The sequence below is a fragment of the Saccostrea echinata genome, unplaced genomic scaffold (assembly GCF_033153115.1).
Source record: "Saccostrea echinata isolate AGI-Se365-2 ecotype Australia unplaced genomic scaffold, CSIRO_AGI_Sech_v1 ptg000054l, whole genome shotgun sequence".
Classification (NCBI taxonomy): domain Eukaryota; kingdom Metazoa; phylum Mollusca; class Bivalvia; order Ostreida; family Ostreidae; genus Saccostrea; species Saccostrea echinata.
The window spans coordinates 39484401-39506132 of record NW_026889803.1 but is presented as its reverse complement, the minus strand read 5'-3'; the positions used below and the strand labels follow the sequence as shown (position 1 = coordinate 39506132).

At 34.2% G+C, this 21732-nt stretch overlaps 1 protein-coding gene across 1 annotated transcript in view; it reads left to right on the top strand.

Moving 5' to 3' along the window:
* Positions 1 to 21732, top strand: part of LOC133205665 (C-Maf-inducing protein-like) — a 39687-nt gene that overhangs the window by 4890 nt on the left and 13065 nt on the right. Inside the window, exons 2-5 of the mRNA XM_061341511.1 lie at positions 6346 to 6474; positions 10141 to 10191; positions 19504 to 19575; positions 20186 to 20275. Of these exons, the coding sequence (XP_061197495.1) occupies positions 6346 to 6474; positions 10141 to 10191; positions 19504 to 19575; positions 20186 to 20275 (342 nt within the window). The remainder of the gene's footprint in view (positions 1 to 6345; positions 6475 to 10140; positions 10192 to 19503; positions 19576 to 20185; positions 20276 to 21732) is intronic.

Genomic DNA, 21732 nt, shown 5'->3' with positions numbered 1-21732 from the left:
TGAAATTATTGTTTAATTTTAATTTAAAATAAATTTATCCATATAAATTTCCTCCTTGTGGCATTTGAGATCATCACCCCACAGAGTGTACTTGTAAAATAGATGCCTGTCTTTTTATTAGCTCACCTGAGCCGAAGGCTCAAGTGAGCTTTTCTGATCACTTTTTGTCCGGCGTCCGTCTGTCTGTCTGTCTGTCCGTCTGTCTGTCTGTCTGTCTGTCTGTCTGTAAACTTTTAACATTTTCGACTTCTTCTCAAGAACCACTGGGCCAATTTCAACCAAACTTGCCACAAAGTATCCTTAGGTGAAGGGGATTCAAGTTTGTTAAAATGAAGGGCCATGCCCTTTTTCAAGGGGAGATAATAAAGAATTAGTGAAAAATTAATAGCATCTTTTAAAAATCTTCTTCTCAAGAACCACAGGGCCTAGAAAGATGAAACTCATGTGGAAGCATCCTCAGGTAGTGTAGATTCAAGTTTGTTCAAATAATGACCCCCGGGGGTAGGGTGGGGCCACAATGGAGGATCAAAGTTTTACATAAGAAATATATATAGGAAAAACCTTTAAAAATCTTCTTCTCAAGAACAGCAAAGCCATAATGAGTCATACTTATATAGAAGCATCCTCAGGTAGTGTAGATTCAAATTTGTTCAATCATGACCCCTGGGGGTAGGGCGGGGCCGCAATGGAGGATCAAAGTTTTACATAGAAATATATAGGAAAAATCTTAAAAAATCTTCTTCTCAAGAACAGCAAAGCCATGATGAGTCATATTTATGTGGAAGCATCCTCAGGTAATGTAGATTCAAGTTTGTTCAAATCATGACCCCTGGGGGTAGGGCGGGGCCATGATTGACTATCAAAGTTTTACATAGAAATATTTAAGAAAAATTTTAAAAATCTTCTTCTCAGGAACAGCAAAGCCCTGATTGATCATATTTATGTGGAAGCATCCTCAGGTAGTGTAGATTTTATTTTGTTCAAATGATGACCCCTGGGGGTAGGGTGGGGCCACAATGGAGGATCAAAGTCTTAAATAGAAATATATAGGATAATATCTTCTACTGAAGAACTGCAAAGCCATGATTAGTCATTTTGATTTGGAAGCATCCTCAGGTAGTATAGATTTAATTTTGTTAAAATGATGACCCTTGGGGATAGGGTCAGGCCACAATGGGGGATAGAAAATTTTAGATAGGAAAATATCTTCTTCTCAAGAACTGAAAATCATGTTTAGTCATTTTGATATGCAAGCATCCTCAGGTAGTGTAAATTCAATTTTGTTCAAATGATGATCCCCTGGGATAGAGTGGGGCCCAATGGGGGATCGAAAGTTTTACTTAAGAACAATTAGAAAAATAGTTCTTCTCAAGAACAGAAAAGCTATGTTTAGTCATATTGATATGGAAGCATCCTCAGGTAGTGTAGATTCAAATTTGTTCAAATGATGACCCCTGGGATAGGGAGGAGCCACAATGGGGGATCAAATTTTTACAAAGGAATATATAGGAAATTTTTTTGAACATCTTCTCAAGTACAAGAAAGCCATTTGGTTTATTGACATGGAAGCATCATCAGGTAGTTTAAAATTCAAGCCGCCCCCCCCCCCCCCCCCCAATACGTGGTGGTAATCTTTTCAATACTGAACTCATTTGTGCTTTGCCTAGCCAGTGTGCTCAGGTGAGCGATGTGGCCCATGGGCCTCTTGTATTAAAACCAGGGGAAAATTGTAGGATTTACTAAAATAACATTTTACATTTATAATAATATTAACATTACATTTAAAAATCGAGAGTATGTTATATTTTAAACAATGTAACAATTTTCAAAATCATTTGATAGTTTTTTTTTTTGGACGTGAAGTGTAAATTACAATCAAGACAGACTGTGTTACAGTCTATGCAAAAGTCACTGGACTGTCAGTTTTTACTGGTAAAATTTGGTTAGGGTCAGTAAAAAAATTCAGGATTCAGGACTGATTCTCCGATGAAAAAATAAAGCCTAAAAATCTTAATTTACACGTACATGTGATCTTATTGTCCACACATATCCTTTATTCAATCCATTTATAAGTAATGCATTATTAATATCAATCTATAACAACCCTGTCATGATCGTTTATTTCTAATTCAAATTTCCTCTGTCATGAATATAGATCTCTTAGTTAGCTCATACATGTACATAGATTTGGTTGGGGGAAATTATTTTCATTATTAAACAAGAGTAACCGTTATGAGTTACTTCAGGAAAGAAATAAATATATTTTAAAGTGCATTTTAAGTTTAAAAAAACTTTGGCACTGTGTATTTCATTTGTATGTGTCAAAGAACCAGAAAAAGAGAAAATTGTATGCAATTATTGTATACTATCTTTTAAAAAGGAAAATGATTAATAGTAAGTTTTTTCGTTTCATTTCAATAAAATCATTTTTAGCTCACCTCAACAAAGTTGGGGGAGCTTATGTTATACCCTCTGCGTCGGCGTCCCAGGTTAAAGTTTTTGGAGCAGTTTTCTTTTCAAGTACTTCTATGCTGTATATCAATCAGAGATGCATGGAGGATGCTTCTAGTGTGTTTCATTGTACCAGTCAAGGTTTCAGATGATGCTACAATTTCAGCTAAAGAATGACCAGGTTAATGTTTTTGGAGCAGGTTAAAGTTTTTGGAGCATGTCTCATTTCAAGTAACTTTAGGTCCTATATTGACCAAACTTGTATGGATGATACATCTAAGGATGCACACTACTGAACTTGCTTCGGATGCTGGATCTGAGCTACAGTTTCCGGATGAGTGACCAGGTTAAAGTTTTTGGAGCAGATCTCATTTCCAAGTAACTATAAGCCCTATGTTGACCAAACTTGCATGGATGATACATCTAAGAATGCACACTACTGGACTTGCTCCAGATGCTGGATCTGACCTATATTTTCTGGATGAGTGACCAGGTTAAAGTTTTTGGAGCAGATCTCATTTCCAAGTAACTATAAGCCCTATGTTGACCAAACTTGCATGGTTGATACATCTAAGGATGCACACTACTGTACTTGCTTCGGATGCCGGATCTGACCTGTATTTTCTGGATGAGTGACCAGGTTAAAGTTTTTGGAGCAGGTCTTATTTCCAAGTAACTTTAAGTCCTATGTTGACTAAACTTGCATGGATGATACATCTAAGGATGTACACTACTGGACTTGCTTCAGATGCTGGATCTGACCTACATTTTCTGGATGAGTGACTAGGTTAAAGTTTTTGGAGCAGATCTCATTTCCAAATAACTATAAGCCCTATATTGACCAAACTTGCATGGATGATACATCTAAAGATGCACACTCCTGGACTTGCTTCGGATGCTGGATCTGACCTACATTTTCTGGATGAGTGACTAGGTTAAAGTTTTTGGAGCAGATCTCATTTCCAAGTAACTATATGTAGGTCCGCTTATCTTATTAATCAAACTATAACATGGTAATGCTTCACATAAATGATAAATACCTACAAGATAATAAGGGTATACCGTAGTTAAATGCAATTACAAGTACATGTGTATATCAAAGTATCAGTAGGTTGGAAGAATTGCTTTCACTCTCAATTTCACTCTCAATCAGAACCAAAATTTATCCATTTGAAAATAAATCGGTACAAAAAATTAAACTGACAAAAGAATTGATTGTTTGCATGAAAAATATTAATGCTCCATGCGAGGATCGAACCAGAAAATTTTCAACTTCATTGCACTGGACGGGTAACGCATTACTAATGAACTATCATGATTCATCACTACACTAACAACTTGGATTTTAAAACGACAATGAAGCACCGCATGTACACATTGGAATTTTGTTTTGGAAAAATTTCATTTTTTATGGTCTCTAGGTCTTCTCTCCATTTTTTTCAAATTTTTGTTTGGTTCTTTGAATTAAATTGCATACAAAGAAGGTTTGAAAATCATGGAGAGATGACCCAGAGATAGCAAATTTTTTGGAAAACATGTTTGAAAATGTGACATTTTGTACCAAACAAATCTTCTAGCCTATTTTCAAGTTATTTTTTAGCAAATCAAAACACAGTATTGGGAAAATATTTCCCTTTCCTTTTTCACAGGAACCCGCTACATCAAAAGAATGCTAAAACTTCATGTGACAGAACAATGAAAATTTCACTTTTCAAGTGAGCCCAGATTCCTGCCAAATGCCAATCAGAAACGCCCTCGTTCTTTTTGAGAACTGGTAGTTTGTAAAATGATCTTTAACAGTCAAATCTTTCTAGTTAATTTGCACATAGATTCAGTGACAGGACTTTGTGAAACAAAGCATAAGACAACATTAAATTTGTTTCTTTCTATCAAAATGTATCGAAAATATCCATATCGAGACAATATTATACGATACGTATCGTATCGTGAAGGAGGCGTATCGTTTCACCCCTATATTTAAATTATCATTGCCAAAAATCATGACATTTGATTAAGCTAGCTTAATTATTGTGGAAAAATCTGTTACGAGAACATCCAAAATCACTTATGTTCTCACCTGAGCTTCAGATAAACTTTTCTGATCACATTTTGTCCAGCATTGAAATAGAGAGGAAAAGTCTTCAAAATCTTCTTCTCAAGAACCACTGACCAGAAAAGATGCAACTTATGTGAAAATTTGTGAGGTAGTTTAGATTATAAATTGATTGAACCAATGTCCCCTAGGGATAGGTTGGGGCCACAATAGAGAATAAAAGTTTACAAGGGGAAAAATCTGATGAAGAAAATCAGGACTAAAGTGACTCAGGTGAATGTTGTGGGCCATGGACCTCTTGTCATTGTTGTGTAGAGGTCTTTTAATAAAAATAAACTTTCTGACCATAACCTTCTCCATCAGAAATAATTCAGTTTTAATGTTAAACGTTTATAGTGTAAGTGATTTTTATTTCTAACCAGTATTGGAGCACATAAATCCAAAAATTTAGACTTAATGTCAATAATTCACTGGCCACCAGCCCAAAAAACATTTTTTTAAGTATGAGAACTCTGAAAAATTTGTGTAAAAATCAGTGTGTGGAATTGCAGCTCCAAAATTCCTCAGGTCTGTTGCCCAGGACATATTCCGTTTTCAGATTCCGCAATTTAGAATTTCTATAAGTCCAAAGAACTTGTCAGCTTTTGTTTATATAAACAAATTTGAAGTAATCAGCATTGGTAGAATTACAGCATCAATTTAATATCGTGTAGTTTACAAGCGTCATATTTTCTGTTACATTGAACATAAGGGTCTTCATGTTGGATCACTGCAGATGCATATTCAGATTTCTATACATGTATTTTGTAGGGCTGAAACGATACGCCCCCTCAACGATACAATTCATATCGCGATACTTCTGTCACAATTCAATTTTTTCAATACAATAATTTTTAAAAAAGAAACAAATCTATTTCAAGGAGTAAATGAACCCAATTATTAGAAAACATATCGAACCGAAAATTGAGATAGTGAATCGAACATTGAATCGAGCAATTATATTGAACAGTATTGATATCTGGGTGAATTGTTTCAGCCCTAGTATTTTGTTCTAATAACACCAATAAGTATTCAACAAGGCATGATCCATGAAAGAGGTCAATGATTTTTGTTGATAAAAAATTTGATTTAGAGCTGAAAATTCCTTTAATTTGTTCTAAAGGCTTGGATGTACACAATTCTGATGGAGATAGAAAGGAAGATTAGACATATGTTAACAAATTGAGGATTCTTTGTATTTTAAAGTTGCCTGATCAATAAGTCATTGACTATGGCTTGTCTATGATGAAAAGGACATTGCCTTTATAGTTCAATTTCTACTAGAAAAAATGTTTTTCAAATTAGAAAATTGGACATTTCTCAGTCAGAAATTGGCCCTAAGTTGCCTGGACTTGAAATCGCACAAAGTATAGTTGAACCCCTAATTATAATGCTATACATTTACATATTATATTTAATTTTGATCAAGGTTATATAGGAATTAGATATTTTAAATCTGCTATTGTATCACTGGCATTATTGCATTTCCTGACATATTACATGATGTGTTAATTAATAATGTTTAATGAGAAAGTTTTACTTATTTGCTGCTAGTGGTAAAGATGCAAAATTTAGATACACTTTATTTCATAAGAGCATGCATTTGGAAACCTAGCTATTACACATGAACATGATATTTAGAATTAATGAAATTGAAAGCAGAGGTGAATGTAATCATTAGCTTGTTTTAACTAGGTGTGCAACTAATAATCATCATTGGAATTAAGCATTAAAAACAGCAAAGACCAGCAGAATATCTTTATTGATGCATTATTTTCATTGAAATTGTTATGTATTTGTAGGCCTGTGGCATGATGGATAACCCTATTCCTTACTCCAGCATCGAAGATGTGCACATCATCTCACGATGGGATGCTGGCCAGAAGTTCTGTATAAGAATTACTGTACCAGATGGCTCCCTTCTCATTCAGGTGGGTTTGACATGCTGTAGTGAGGTACTGGTTTGTTATTTGTACTGTCAGTATAACTAAACTTGGTTCTAGGTATGCTGAGAGAGTCAGAGACACATTCTGAAAACTGTACAATTTCCTTAGTCTGGAAAGCTCACCTGCAATATGAACATATTTAGATATAAGGTAGAAAAATATGCTTGGGATTGAATTTTGGAAGCTTTTGTTTTCGGGGGTCATCCAAAATGAATATGATCTGGACAGTTACAATTGAAGAATGTCTTTACATGTATATGTATGAAATGCAGCAAGAGGAACTAAGTACTAATCAGTAAGGATTGATAGAATATGCATTTTTTAAAAAAATATATTTAAATATTTACATTCGGCATAATTTCTTTATGAAATCCATTGGAATGTACAAAATTCAACCCCCAAACACACATGGCAGTAGAATACAGAATACACAGTTAGGAACTACATACACTTTCAATACACTAGAAACACAAAAAATGATTATTGCTTTATCTCAGTTTAATAAAAAACAGTTACCCTATTAAATTGTTGTTAAAATATAACAATTGAATGTTTAAAGTTAATTTGTCATTATTTCCCCTTGCAACATACTTTTGTGTTACTTAACTTTCAGAAAGTTCTGATAGGTGCTGAATATATAAAAACGAAAGAAAATATGAAATTAACATTTATGAAGAGAGAAAATTAGAGAATATATAAATAAAAAGATTGAATTCTAATTATATCCCCCACTTTTCAAGCAGAGAAAATGGTTTTTCATGTGAAATTCCACATTATTTTTTAATAACAGAATAATTTTTGCTGAGAAAATTTTCCTCAGAAAAGTTGTGTCCATCATTATTTCATAAATTTCAATATTGAGAACTTTACTCTATAAATATTAAATTCACAAATTGAATATGATTTTGATATATCTGAACCCATCTATAGGCATTTTGCATGCCTTGTTCACCCATCTCCTTTTACATAGTAGAATACACTCATTTTCATTGAATTTCTTTTTTATCTTCATCTTCAGGTAGAAAAGTGTCATAATGACGAGAAAATTCCATTAAATGCTGGGAGAGTCAATCTCCCTTGAAGAATTTTCAGATTGGCATTGATTTTTGCTTCAAAACTTGCATAATTCTCAAAACTATATATCATAATTATGCAAAATATAGATGTACTGACACAGTATGAGTTACAAAGATTATTTACTGAATTACTTCATGAAATGTCAGTGCATATATGTATGTAGTTGACTATTTATGTCATAACTTCCTGTTTGTGCAATATATACACAAAACCCAATATGCCATTAGTCTATTAATTATGACAGTTGACAAGCAGAAGTTTGAATCCTCAATTGTTAAAATAATTTTTCATTCTCTAGGGGGCTTGCAGAATGCTGTTACCTTTTTAAGGATAATTGTTCTTGTATGCATTGTTAAATGCAATGTTCTAAAAATCAATAATACGAAAAAAAGATTTTTTTTTAATTTAAGAAAGTAATAATGGGATGTAATTCAAAGCTCTCCATGGCAGTTTGCCATATTTTACCTATGGGTAGGTAGCTAGTGACTTTACTAGGTGTATTGACAATTTAGTTATTGAGTCATTGTGAACCACACTATCCCCTTAATTTAACTTAGAAAATCAAATGTAAGATGGTGGTGGAGTCATGCAGTTGTTATATTACAATGTATTACTTTTTTTTTAGCTCACCTGAGCTGAAAGCTCAAGTGAGCTTTTTTGATCACATTTTGACTTAAGTTCATCTGTCTAGCTGTCTTTCTGTCCATCTGTAAACTTTTCGCATTTTCAACTTCTTTTCCAGAACCACACCCTCATTCAAGTGGAGATAATTCAAAAATAGTGAAAATTTGTTGACATGATTTAAAAATCTTCTTCTCAAGAACCACTGGGTCAAAAAAGTCGAAACTTATAGGAAACCTTCTTTACAGAGTGTAGATTCAAGTTTGTCCAAATCATGACCTCTGGGGGTAAGATGGGGCCACAATGGGGGATCAAATTTTTATATAGGAAAAAACTTTAAAAGTTTTCTACTCAAGAACAGCAAAGCCATGATTAATCATATTGATATATGGAAGCATCTTCAGGCAGTGTAGATTCAAGTTTGTTCAAATCATGACCCCTGGGGGAAGGGAGGAGTCACAATGGGGAATCAAAGTTTTACATAGGAATATATAGGAAAGTCTTCTTCTCTGGAACAGTAAAGCCATGTTAAGTCATATTGATATGGAAGCATCTTCAGGCAGTGGAGATTCAAGTTTGTTCAAATGATAACCCCGGGGATAGGGAGGGGCAACAATTGGGGTCCCAGTATCAAATTTTTACAAAGGAATATACAGGAAAAAATCTTTAAAAATCTTATGTTCAAGAACAGCAAAGCTGTTCGTTATTTTGATATAGAAGCATTCATAGGTAGTTTAAAAATCAAGTCCTCTATCCCTAGCCCCCATCCCCCATTCCCTACCCTTGTAAACTTTTCAATACTACTGAACTGATTTGTGCTTTCCCTAGCCATTCTGCTCAGGTGAGCGATGTGGCCCATGGACCTCTCATTATTCTAGGATTGACCTATTTTGCTGTTAATAAAAAGCTTATTCCACAAGTTACTTCTTTCATTCCAAACAAAGTTTCTAGAAAAATTACTTCTGTTTGAAATTTTTTCCAAATGCAATGATTGAAAATGTGGCCCATTTCCAAAAATCACTCATTTTAGTAATGTTTTAAGGTGGGTAACTCTAGGCAATCCTAAACGAATACTCAAAGTAAAGTATTTTTTTCGCTCACCAGAGCTGAAAGCTCAAGTGTGTTTTTCTGATCACCTATTGTCCATTATCCATCCGTCCATCTAGCCATCCATCTGTCTATCTGTCCATCCATCCATCTGTAAACTTTTCTTCACATTTTCAACTTCTTCTCAAGAATCACTGGGCCAAAAGCTTTCTGAGGTAGTTTAGATTCTAAATTGTTCAAATCATGGCCCCCAAGGGTAGGATGGGGTCACAATAGGGAGTCAAAATTTTACATTGAAATATAAAGGAAAAAACTTTTAAAAATCTTTTTCTCAAAAACTACTGGGCTAGAAAAGTTGAAACTTATGCGGAGGCCTCCTGAGATAGTGTAGATTCTAAATTGTTCAAATCATAGCCCCCGGGGCTAGGATGGAGTCACAATAGGGAATCAAAGTTTTACATTGAAATATGCAGGAAAAATCTTCTTCCCAATAACCACTGGGCTAGAAAAGCTAAAACTTATATGGAAGCTTTCTGAGGTAGTTTAGATTCTAAATTGTTCAAATTACAACTCCAATGGTAGGGTGGAGCCACAATAAGTATTACAAGGGGGAAAATCTGGAAAAGAGCAAGGCCAAAGTTACTCAGGTGAGCATTGTGGCCCATGGGGCTCTTGTTTTAATTTGCACCCATTATTTAAAGATGTTTGAGTGAACAAAACAATTGGACCTTAAATAATCTTTGCAGTCAAAATACATATCATAATAATAAAACTTTTAATTTTTCTAGGTCTCATCATGTGTGATTCTGGTCCGTGGTGAAATTGACACACATACTGAAAATGTCATATATTCAGTTTTACAAAACAAAAACCTGATTTTATATATGTGTGTATTGTTTCTTTCAGGCTCACAATTCATACATCCGAGACCAGTGGCTCCATTCAATTCTCTGGAAGGTATGTAGCTCGCAGCTGAACAGTAACCCTTGTATGTACTGGGCTATTTTGACAGGACCTGAAATATTTCTGCCTTATGTTTTGACCAAGTGTCACAGAGGCAGGGTAATTATTAGCTAAATGAGGCTGCTGGTAATGTATATTATAAATATATAATACTAGTGTGAAAACATTTATGGTTGTGGGGGGTAAACCTATACAGCAATACATTGCTTCTGTGGAATAAACCAATTTTTGCAGAAAATGGATGTAATTTGAACATTCAGACTTACACTTGCAGCTCATTTATTGAGCATTTCAAATTTTTAAAGTGTGAACTTTGAAAGAGGTTTTTTTTTTCTCAAATTATACACATTATATAGTTCATGTTTTCTTCCTTCTGGAGAATTGTGACAGAGGTGTGACCCTTTTGTTACTCTGCAACAGGAAGTACGCAAAGACAAATTACTCTTGCAAACAGAGCACCCTGTATATCCTGAAAATCTTGTGTAGGGAAATCCTCCTACGTTGTATCAATTTTTTGTTTTTGTTTTTTGAGATGTTGGGAGGTCTTGATTTTAATATATGTTTTCCTGGTTATAAGATATGTAGATATATATATATGCTGAAAATGAAACTACTAAATTTTCCTTCCCTTAACTTGCTCTATTCTCACAGCTTTTATTTTTCAAAGTAAATCAGGGTTGATCTCTGCCTTTCCCAGAATACCAGTGTTGCTTTATAAGATTAAAGATAACTTATTTTAGCCCTTTAGTATCTTTTCATGACTTACGGTTAAAGTCCGGAGATCTAGTTTTTACACTAAAATGAAATTTTCTGTCAAATATGCTCTGATGATCCTGATGGCAATTATTGAATGGACAATTCTGAGTTGAGCATTATTGGAGAATATTTGGTCCCTGTACAATGATGCCCTTAGCTAATTAGCTAATGACATGTCATCTGTCAGCACATCTTTCAAACAAAGATGTAAACTATGTAGGGTGTATAGAATTAGAATACTCATCAGAATTTTCAGAGAATTTTTTTTTAATTATAAATAACTAAAACATTGCATTCAAACCAATCTTGAATATATTGTGCATCTCCAGATGCTTTTAAAGTCTGATGCATGCATGGAATGCTGCTTCTGATCTACATTTTAAATTTGAATGACTTTGGTAAAGGATATTGTTTAGGTATATTTCTAGCTTACTATAATGATAGTTCACATGGTGCATATTCTTTGAATACTTTGTTGAATGCATGTGTTGGATGCTGCATCAGACCTACATTTCATGCTTCATGGGCATTGAACAAATAAGTTTCCTGTTAAAGAAAACACCCTTTTGTAACAAAACATTATATACATACCGTATTTGGCTGAATATAATACGCACTTTTTTCCCAAAATAATTTTCTGTGAGAAAGGGGTGCGTATTTTACACCACAATGGGATTTTGATAGGTTTTTCTCTCATGTGAAAAACGGCTATCATACGCACATACCGTAGTATTACCTAGAGACTTAGGCAATTTCTTGCTGTTTATCGCCGTATTTAAAACTTCGGAAAGTTATTGTTGAAATGTAGGCTTGTTAAAAATGTTATATTTATAACCTTTTGATAGTTAAATTAAATTTAAAAGCAAGTTAAAATTAATTTGAGCTGCATGTTCATCGTCTCCGTGTAGGCCGCCATTAACGATGTTATTTATAGATGTTCACACATTCCTTTGCCACGTGCTTCCATAATCATAGTGCACAAGTGGGAAGATTTACCAACATCCCTCGTGAAGATCGATTATGCAATAGATGTAACTCTAACAGTGAAGATGAGGAAACTCATTTTCTTATAACATGTAAAAAATATGATCATCAAAGAAAAGAAATTTTTCAATCAATTAAAAGTAAATTTCCAAATTTCTCGGCATTAGATGATGAACAAAAACTTTTCTGGTTACTCAATACTGAAGACAAAGAAACTGTTAATTCTGTGGGCAAATTCATAAATGATAACATGTAGTAGCCATACAGTTTTTTTTTATATATAGTATTCCCTTTAACTGAAATAGTACAATATTATTGTTGAAATGAGCAATGTCATTTACAAATTGTTATACTATCCATTGGCATATCTTTTCTTTATTATTGTAACAATTTCATACTTGTCTGTTATGGGCTCTAAATTAGAAAATAAATGTTCTGTTCTGTTCTGTTCTGTACCTAATCAGTCAGACACTCGGTCAAAAAAGTAACATTTTGTCATTTTTTTAAAGAAAAACAATAAAATAAAATTTATTTTAGGTTTTAAATAACTCAGTGAAAATTCATTTCAACATAAACACCCCTCTATACCACAGGCGCTTGACGTTTTTAACCTTTCTATCCATAAATAAAAAATCCCCCATACTATAATAATAACAAGGTTCGTCACGGTCGCCATCGTGAATTTTTCAGTTCAGGAACTTCGCCTCGATTTTTAGTCTACAATGTGTTTAAAATTAACGGATACAACCGTTTCCCTCAAGTACTTACTTTAACTATGCCTCCACTTTCGGGCAATTCAACTCAAATCACATTAAATCCTCTCTAATTCTTAAAATGTCGCTTCAAACTCAGTCTACTGCTACCGATTCCGTAAAACTTAGAAAAGGGAGGCCGGAAGTTGATGTTAGAACGTCACAATCCGGGAAAGCCCTTTTCTGATTGGTGGATATCTTGAGAGTTGTATTAATATTATTTGGAGCTTGAGCAGTTCTAGACTAAGTACTGGTACGTATTTTATAAATAACTTAGTAATATATACTGATACATCTATAGTCCCTAACTGTTTGCAAATAAATATATATATAGACTAAAACTATGTACTTTTTCAACTGCTATTTAAGAAACACTGAAATATTTAGGCTGAATAGTATACACTGCATTTTACATGCAGAGGCGTAGTTACACACCTGAAAGTAAAGGGAGCTTAAATCCAAATAAAAATTCAATTATATTGTCAAAACATAAAAGCGTTTACAATTTAATTCTGAAATTTAGAGGGGGGGGGGGGGGTCTGGCAGATTTTGAAAATAAATTTAATTGTCCTTCACTGACATGGAAATAAAGCTGGGAAAAAATTGCCAGCTCAGCCCCCCCCCCCCCCCCCTCTGGAATCAATTGGTCCTCCCTTAAAAATAAATGAATGGCAATATAATCTGTGAGGCCACCCATAGGTCTTAGGTGAAGCCTTGATTGGGGCGGGGGGAGCTCCTGGCTTGTACAAATATTTCAATCACATTCTTGCAGGGAATAGCATGGTATTTGGCTTTTCTTATGAAAGACAAGACAGTAATATTGTTTTTAACACGAAGTTTAACTTTCTCGGAAACTTATTGCAAATGTACTTGAGGCATGCAGAATCTTTTACCGCTACATTTGTATTGTCTGCTCTCTGTTATAATATATAGAGAATAATACATGGCAAAATCTGTATCACACCCCATATCAACCCGAGACTCCAATATCAGCCCGAGGGCCGAAGGCCAGAGGGCTGATATTGGTCGAGGGTTGATATGGGGTGTGATACAGATTTTGTCTTGTATTGTTGTTTTTATTATATATTTGAAAATAGTGTCTAAAAATCATATATAAACTTGTAAATTAATTACTGAATTTTTAATAATTGAATGTGTTCTGTTTTTGTTGAATTTCCGTTTCTCAATCTTTTTTAAAGGCAAATAAATGCATTCAGCGATAAGAAATGAAATTATTATAAATCAAACAAATAATTATTTTGAATAACATAAAATGTCTGATGACATAAAATTACAATTTTGAAGAAACTTTGGAAAGAAATAGGAAAAGATCCGAGGTACTCCGAATGAAAAATACAGAGATGTTCCGGAAAGGTGTAATAAAGGGTGTGATAAAGGGTAAAATAAAGGGTGCTGATACAGGGTGTGTAATACAGGGCGCGTGCCTGTGTTCATATTAGGGATGCAAAAATCCTGTATTATATAACAAATATATAATAAGTATTAATAATGTTCAGCAACAAGTATTTCAAATGTTGGTAGCAAAAATAATTTTAAAATCATATACTACAGTGGCGGATCCAGGAGTCTTGGAAAGGGGGGGGGGCAGTTTGGGGTCAGGGTAGGGGCTAACAGCCACACACAAAAAAATTGCTTTATTAATTAAAATCTTATGTATATTTTGGACACAAAGGGAGGGGGCGGGTCCCCTGCCCCCCTCTAAATCCGCCAGTATACTATTTGATCAAGCCATTTGACGATAATTAAACTTAATTTCTCAAAGGTCTTATAGAATTATTAATGTGTTATAGAACACTTACTATAGATTAATGATTTATTTGGATTTGGCAATGATTCAATAAAAGATTACAAATAGACGTAATAATATAAAATTTGATTCGAAATAATGACAATTAATAATTTGAAACAAAAATGTTGCCGGATGATGCTAATATTTTTTTTCTCTCAACAATCTCTCTCTCTCTCTCAGACCTAGATTTTTTTTTTAAAACGATGTGTCGTAACGCACTTGCGTACTTGCAAAGACAGCTTTGCACCTGTAGAAAGAGGGGACATGGAGGTTCAGTGATCTGGGCCAGCTCACAACTGTGATGAAAAATAAAACATACACATATCTATCCTTTTTTATAATTTTCATCGCTTCCAAACACTGAAAATAGTACCATTATAGGGAAGAAATATTTATGCCAGAATGCAAGGGGTCTGGTTTACACGAGAAATTAGTAACCAGAATTCCAGGACCAAGCATAATTTTTATTTCCTCATGATTTTTTCTTCAACAAAATAAAAGAAAAAAAATATTTCACATATTATTTCTGATGATTATGGAAAGCATTGGCCTGCTCAGCATTCAACATGTCGAAAAAGTTTGTTACTGTCTTTGCACGATTTTTCCCGCGAAACGTCATTTTTCTTTTAGCCAATGAAATTTAAGTAGAGGGAATTCCCATTTACATAACAACATCAACTTCCGGCCTCCCTTTTCTAAGGTTTACGGAATCGGTAGCAGTAGACTGAGTTTGAAGTGACATTTTAAGAATTAGAGAGGATTTAATGTGATTTGAGTTGAATTGCCCGAAAGTGGAGGCATAGTTAAAGTAAGTACTTGAGGGAAACGGTTGTATCCGTTAATTTTAAACACATTGTAGACTAAAAATCGAGGCGAAATAGCTGAACTGAAAAATTCACGATGGCGACCATGACGAACCTTGTTATTATTATAGTATGGGGGATTTTTTATTTATGAATAGAAAGGTTAAAAACGTCAAGCGCCTGTGCTCTATACAGTGAATGGAAGCCAATGTTGTGAACACATGCGCGTGACACTTGATAATTACCCCTCAACACCCCTCCAAGCAATTAAATTGTTTACTGACTCCAAAGCATTGTTTTTACAGTTAGAGCACTGATTATTTAATGCCCTTATTAATGGCTTTGATTATTTTCTTTGTTAAAAATCGGGGATTGGTTTATGATCTTTCGTATGTAAAAGCATGTGTTGATAATGACACATTAAACAGTTAAACACTTGTTAAATTTAATTTTACTTTATCTTTTATCGGCCTTGTGTTAAAATGATTGAGAGTTAAAAAAGGAAATATGAAGTATGTTGAAACTTAAGTGTTATCATTTACTCGTGCTCTGTAGAAAATAAGATATCCACGAAGATTACCTTGATGTATGAAGACATATATCCCACCTTTGTACATCATTTTTCACAGCTTTGGAGGTGTGTTGATAACTACACTTTACACGCTTGTTAATTTTTGATTTTATTTTTATAACATCAGCTATTTATTTAATTAATTAATTTCAAGTTCAAAAGAGAAAAATCGTAGTCTATGAATACTTTGATGTTGCAATATCGCTTGCCCTGTTAAATATTCATAATTTTCAACATGATTACCTTAAATTAAAAATAAATATGACAACTGTTAAACTTGCAACAATATCTCGTGCTTTGTTGAAATAAAATTATTTCCACAAAGAATAGTTAGTATACGGCGAGGTATAATTTCAATATTACTGTATGCTAAAAAAAATTAATAATAAACTCTGTTAATACTTTAATGCAACATTATCTCGTGCTTTGTTAAAATAAATAATTTCCTCCAGATTGCCGCTATATGGAAAGTCAAGATTAAGAAATAAAAACGCATTTGAATAAAATATCGTTTTCTTTAAATTTTCGGCACTTTATCTCAGCGCCGATTTTCATAGCAAATTACTGCGATTTTCAAAAGTTCAGAACACCGCTTGGTAAAATTTTCTGCTGCGTATAATACAACTGAACTGCGTTTTTCCCCCCAGTTTCAGGCTCAAAAAGGGGGGTGCGTATTTTACACCAATGCGTATTATATTCGGCCAAATACGGTAATGCAGAGAATTTTGATAAACCGCTGCTTTACTACAGCAGTGACTCCCTTGTTCAGACTTTGAAGCACTTTGTTCATTGAGAACTCCTAAGCAAGATTTATCTCTCACTTCTGATATTCACTGGTATTAGGTAAACACTTCATTTGTATGAGCACATTTTAGAAATTCTTAAAGGCATCATGTTTTTGTATTGTCTCTGTCTAATATGTACATCAAGCACATTGTCAATGCAGTCAAATAAAAGGGGATCTTTAAATGAGTATTTTATTGGTCAGAACATACATGTACACTACAAAAACTGTGCATATACTTGATATATGTCTTTTATAAGCCTAGATTGAAACTTTTTTTGCAAGCAGACTGACTTGGAACAGTGCATCTTGATATCTAAAAATGCCAACAAAGGATACTTCTACATTTTTAAATTTTCCTAGCTCCAATCATGTACCAATCATATCTTACATTATGTTAAGGCTAGGACCATTAAACCTGGTTAGATTGGGAGAAAATGTATTGCAGCTCAACAGTAGGTCACAGTGACCGACTGACCTCATTTTAGAATTTGGTGGCTGTATAAATCAAATTGTGTCTAGATCATATCTTGCACACTGTGAGATCTAGAACCTTGTCATTTGATCTTTGTGGAAAGGTATATCATGACCAAAAAGTTAGGTCATTGTGACCTAATTCTTAGGAGTGAAACGGTTCCCCGCGGTATCGATTCACCGCAGTATTTTTTCTCGGTTTATACACGATGCAAAATCTCTAATTTTCGGTTCAGTTCATTTTTCGGTCGGGATCGTTATTCAGTCGGGTTTGGCATAAGGTAAAACAGGTTACTCAGTATAAATAAGTATAGAAAACGTAAATTTTTGATGACTGATAGCTTGTAAAATAATTTTTGACAGTCAAATATTTTTAATCAATTTCTTCTAGTCAATTTGCAAATAAAATTCGTAAAATGTGTGACTAGATTTAGAAAAAGAAAGCATAAAACAACGTTGAATTTGTTTCCTTCTATCAAAATGTATCGTATCGAAAATAACCGAACTGAGACAAAATTATACAATACGTATCGAACCGTGAAGGAGGTGTATCGTTTCACCCCTACTAATTTTGGAATTACAGGCATTGTAGCTCAGTAGATAGAGTGCTTGCCCCATAGTTGTAAAATTGTGGCTTCCAATCGCAACCACTTCTAAACCTTATTTGATAGTTTGCCTAAGACTTGGCACTATTGAAGTAAAAGTTGCATGTTTTTTGTATGAAACCTTAAAAACCAAGGCCCCGTGTTACAGCAGGCTTAAGCACGCTAAAGAACCGGCTTTACTGCCCAATGGCCTTGAGTCTAAAATTATGTCCATATCATATTGTGCAGAGTGTGAGCTATAGAATCATCAAACCTAACTAGTTGATGTATCTTGGGAGGAAAGTGTTTTAATTAAGACCCAAAAGGAGGTCACTGTGACCTCATTTTGGAATTCTGTACAATCCATAGTCAAATTGTGTCAGTTCATACCAATATCTTCAAAACTTGAAAACCTTTGGTCATCAAACCTTGAATTTTGTTTTAATCTTTCCTTTAACTCGATAGATTATGAACAGTATGATTTATTTGATGGCAGTGTTCTTTTTTGGGTTGTTTTAAAGCATGCCCTTTATTTGCCCTGCAGGGGTATAAGATCGATTAGGACAGTTTCAGTTTAATTTTGCAAAATGCAACTTAATTAATAGGCCATTAGACTTTCTAGTTTCCTGCCTTTAATCGGTACTCTAATGCGTCTATTATTTGGTAAGATAAAACTGCAGTGAATCAATTTATCTTGTGGAAACTGACATTCAACGATTGATTTGTAATACATCTTGAAGGAAAATGCTCCATTTTGCACAAAAAACTATCACAGTGGCATACATTTGTAATCAATCTGCATACAGAAGCTCTCTTTTTAAGCTTCAGTCCTTTGCATAGACGGCCCAGTAGGAAAGTCTTTTAGATATAATTTTTGTTTTATTTACGAGACTGTGTCTGGCTTATCACCATGAAGCTCTATACACTGTAATCAGGGTTTATACAAAATGTACTAAATCAATTTCTGTCTTGCACATGCTCGTGCATCTATACATTTTGTATCTATATATTCATGCCTCTTAAGTTACCTTAGTTATCTTTGAAGCATGCATTTCTTGACAGTAAACCGCACCGATTTGCAAAGGGATTAAACAAAAATATTTATACACATCATAAAGGCTACTCTATAGCCATAGGTACTATTTCACGTCAGTTAAGTTATTGATTTTTCTGTTCATTAAAACTTTGCCCTGAAAGCATTAATACATTGAGCACAATAGTATCCTATTCCTTTGCCTTCTTCTACATTCTGGTAGCCAGTATTATCAATCATTTTTTCCTTCTTCATCCTCTCATTACAATAATGAATGACAGCTATTCTCCCTCTGTCAATAGGCCAGGACAGGACACCCCCAGCAGATATAATAAGACACAGTAGCTATGGTATGAAATTGATAGAGTGGATGGTGATAAAAATTTAAAATGGTTCCCTTTCCATCTGAGAGAGGGGTAGAGAATGGGGAGTGAGGTTGGCATTAAAATATGAATGTCTGATGCCTTCCTGGTTCATGGAAGTGTAATCATTAAATAGGCTTTAAGTAACAGGTTTGAATTTTGAGATGATAAATCAAACTTGCTAATTTGATGTATATTTATAAATCAGGCAGAGATTAAAGAGATATTGTACTTTTCATACTTTTACCTCATCATAACAGAGCTTTGAATTAAGTTCACAGTGGAGGGATTTAAGTACAGACATATTAAATCTGTGCATCCACTAGGCCTATGAAATATAAAATTCGTTTGATTAGACATATGGTCATGATTTTTTTTTCTTTTTAATTTCAGAAACATATGTACAAATGTGAGAAATTACTAAAGAATGCAAGGCGACCAGAAGTTCTTGTCAAGGAGATCAAGGTAAACCAAGACCTTTTTTTCCATCTAAACATAAACATACTGTTCCACAGAATTATTTTTGCCCCATCATAATGCTTATAAATGATTTTGCCCCATCTTAAATTTGCCCAGTCACAGTTGTGCTAAAAAAAGAAAAAAAACTATCTCTCTGTTGAATTTGCCCATTTTGAATTCACCCACCAACAACAACCAAATGTGCAAAAATAAAATGAAAGCCAAAATTTCCCTACAGTACAGTGAAGCCCCATTAATCTGGATGCCAATAATCTGAATTCTTCACCTTCCAAATGAAATTTTTGGACTAACATATCTACCAGCTCTAAAGGTCTGTGTTTCAGTAGTCTATACACCTCATTAATCCAGACAATGTGATGGAGAACACAATGTCTGGATTAACAAGGCCCGACTGTACTATTTAATAAATACTTGTAGAAATTTGGAAGCAAAACATATACCATAGTTAAGTTAATTAAAAAAAATCAGAGGACAAAGGTCAAATGTAACAAAAAAATTATTTTCACATCTTTAAAGTATCCTATGTTCAATGGCCACATTAGATGATCATGTTGCTTGATACTCTCACTGAACCTTGTTCATTGATCTTTTCCAGAACATGATAGACGTTTCTTTGACCACTAACATTCAGGATGCCAGTGTGTATCAGTTTCCTCTAGACTTGGTGTCTGATCTTCTGCAGCAGGTAAAATTTTACCCTAGACCTGTTGTCAAACAGCAGGTACAATATTCCCTGTCTCCTCTTCTCTTCTCATGGCAAGCCATTCAGACTGTAGGTATGGCTGGTTACTCCTGTTTCAGATAATCCAGTTCTCTCTCAAGATCCATGGTTACGATTAGATTTTGGTTCAATTTGTCAAGTCATTTGATAATTACGGTAATGATATTAACACATCATTTAATCATATCTTTTAATAACATTGTTCAATTATTGTCATTCATTAGAAAAAGTTAAGTTCACTCTCCAAAAAAGGGAATCTGTTGAGTTGTATTCATATTTCACACTCATCAGAATTCATAGGTTTATTCAGTGACATATTTTTATATGGATTTTTCATAAACAGCAACACTGTGTGCATGAATTGATTGGAAATTAATTAAGCAAATACCACAAGTCATCATTTACCCGAAGGGTTTGATTGAATTTTTGTATCATTAACAAAATGGAATAATAAAATCTGATCTGATGTATTGTCTGTGGTGAGTATAAATCAACAAAAACAGAATAGGGTTGTGTTGTGAAGTATTAGATAATGTTTTCAAAACTTTACTTTTGATATTAATTCCTAAAAATTTAACCTGATATTTTATTTTAAAAAAAAATCTTCACATCAGATGGGCATAGGTAGCTTATATGCAGTGATGCACTTGTGTACAACTTGAGTTGAGATAAGACCCAGATTTTAAGATTACCAAAGCCTGGGGCCAAAGCGAGCTTTCTAAAGTTTTTCTTTATAAATCCCCTATGAGTGAAAATGGGGGGACTATAGGTTTCCTCTCTGCAAATGTAGCAGGTCTTGCATATTTAGACCAATGGTTGCTCCCTACCGTAGAATTTGTAATGACCTTGAGTCAAGGTCATATGACCATATGGATGAGGTTATTTTAAGCTCACTTCAACTATGTTGGGGGAGCTTATGTAATACCCTTGGCATTGGTGTTGGCATCCCAGGTTAAAGTTTTTGGAGCAGATTTCTTTTCAAGTACTTCTGTGCCCTAAATTAGTCAGAGATGCCATGGAGGATGCTTCTAGTGTGTTTTATTGTATCGGTCAAGGTTTCAGATGCTGCAATTTCAGCTAAAGAATGACCAGGTTAATGTTTTTATGGAGCAGGTTAAAGTTTTTGGAACAGGTTAAAGTTTTTGGAGCAGGTCTCATTTCCAAGTAACTATAAGCCCTATATTGACCAAACTTGCATGGATGATACATCAAAGGATGCACACTACCAGGCTTGCTTCAGATGCTGGATATGACCTACATTTTCCAAATGAGTAACCAGGTTAAAGTGTGAGCAGGTCTCATTTCCAAGTAACTATAAGCCCAGTGTTGACCAAACTTGCATGGAAGATACATCTAAGGATGCACACTACTGAACTTGCTTCGGAACCTGGATCTGACCTACATTTTCCAGATGAGTGACC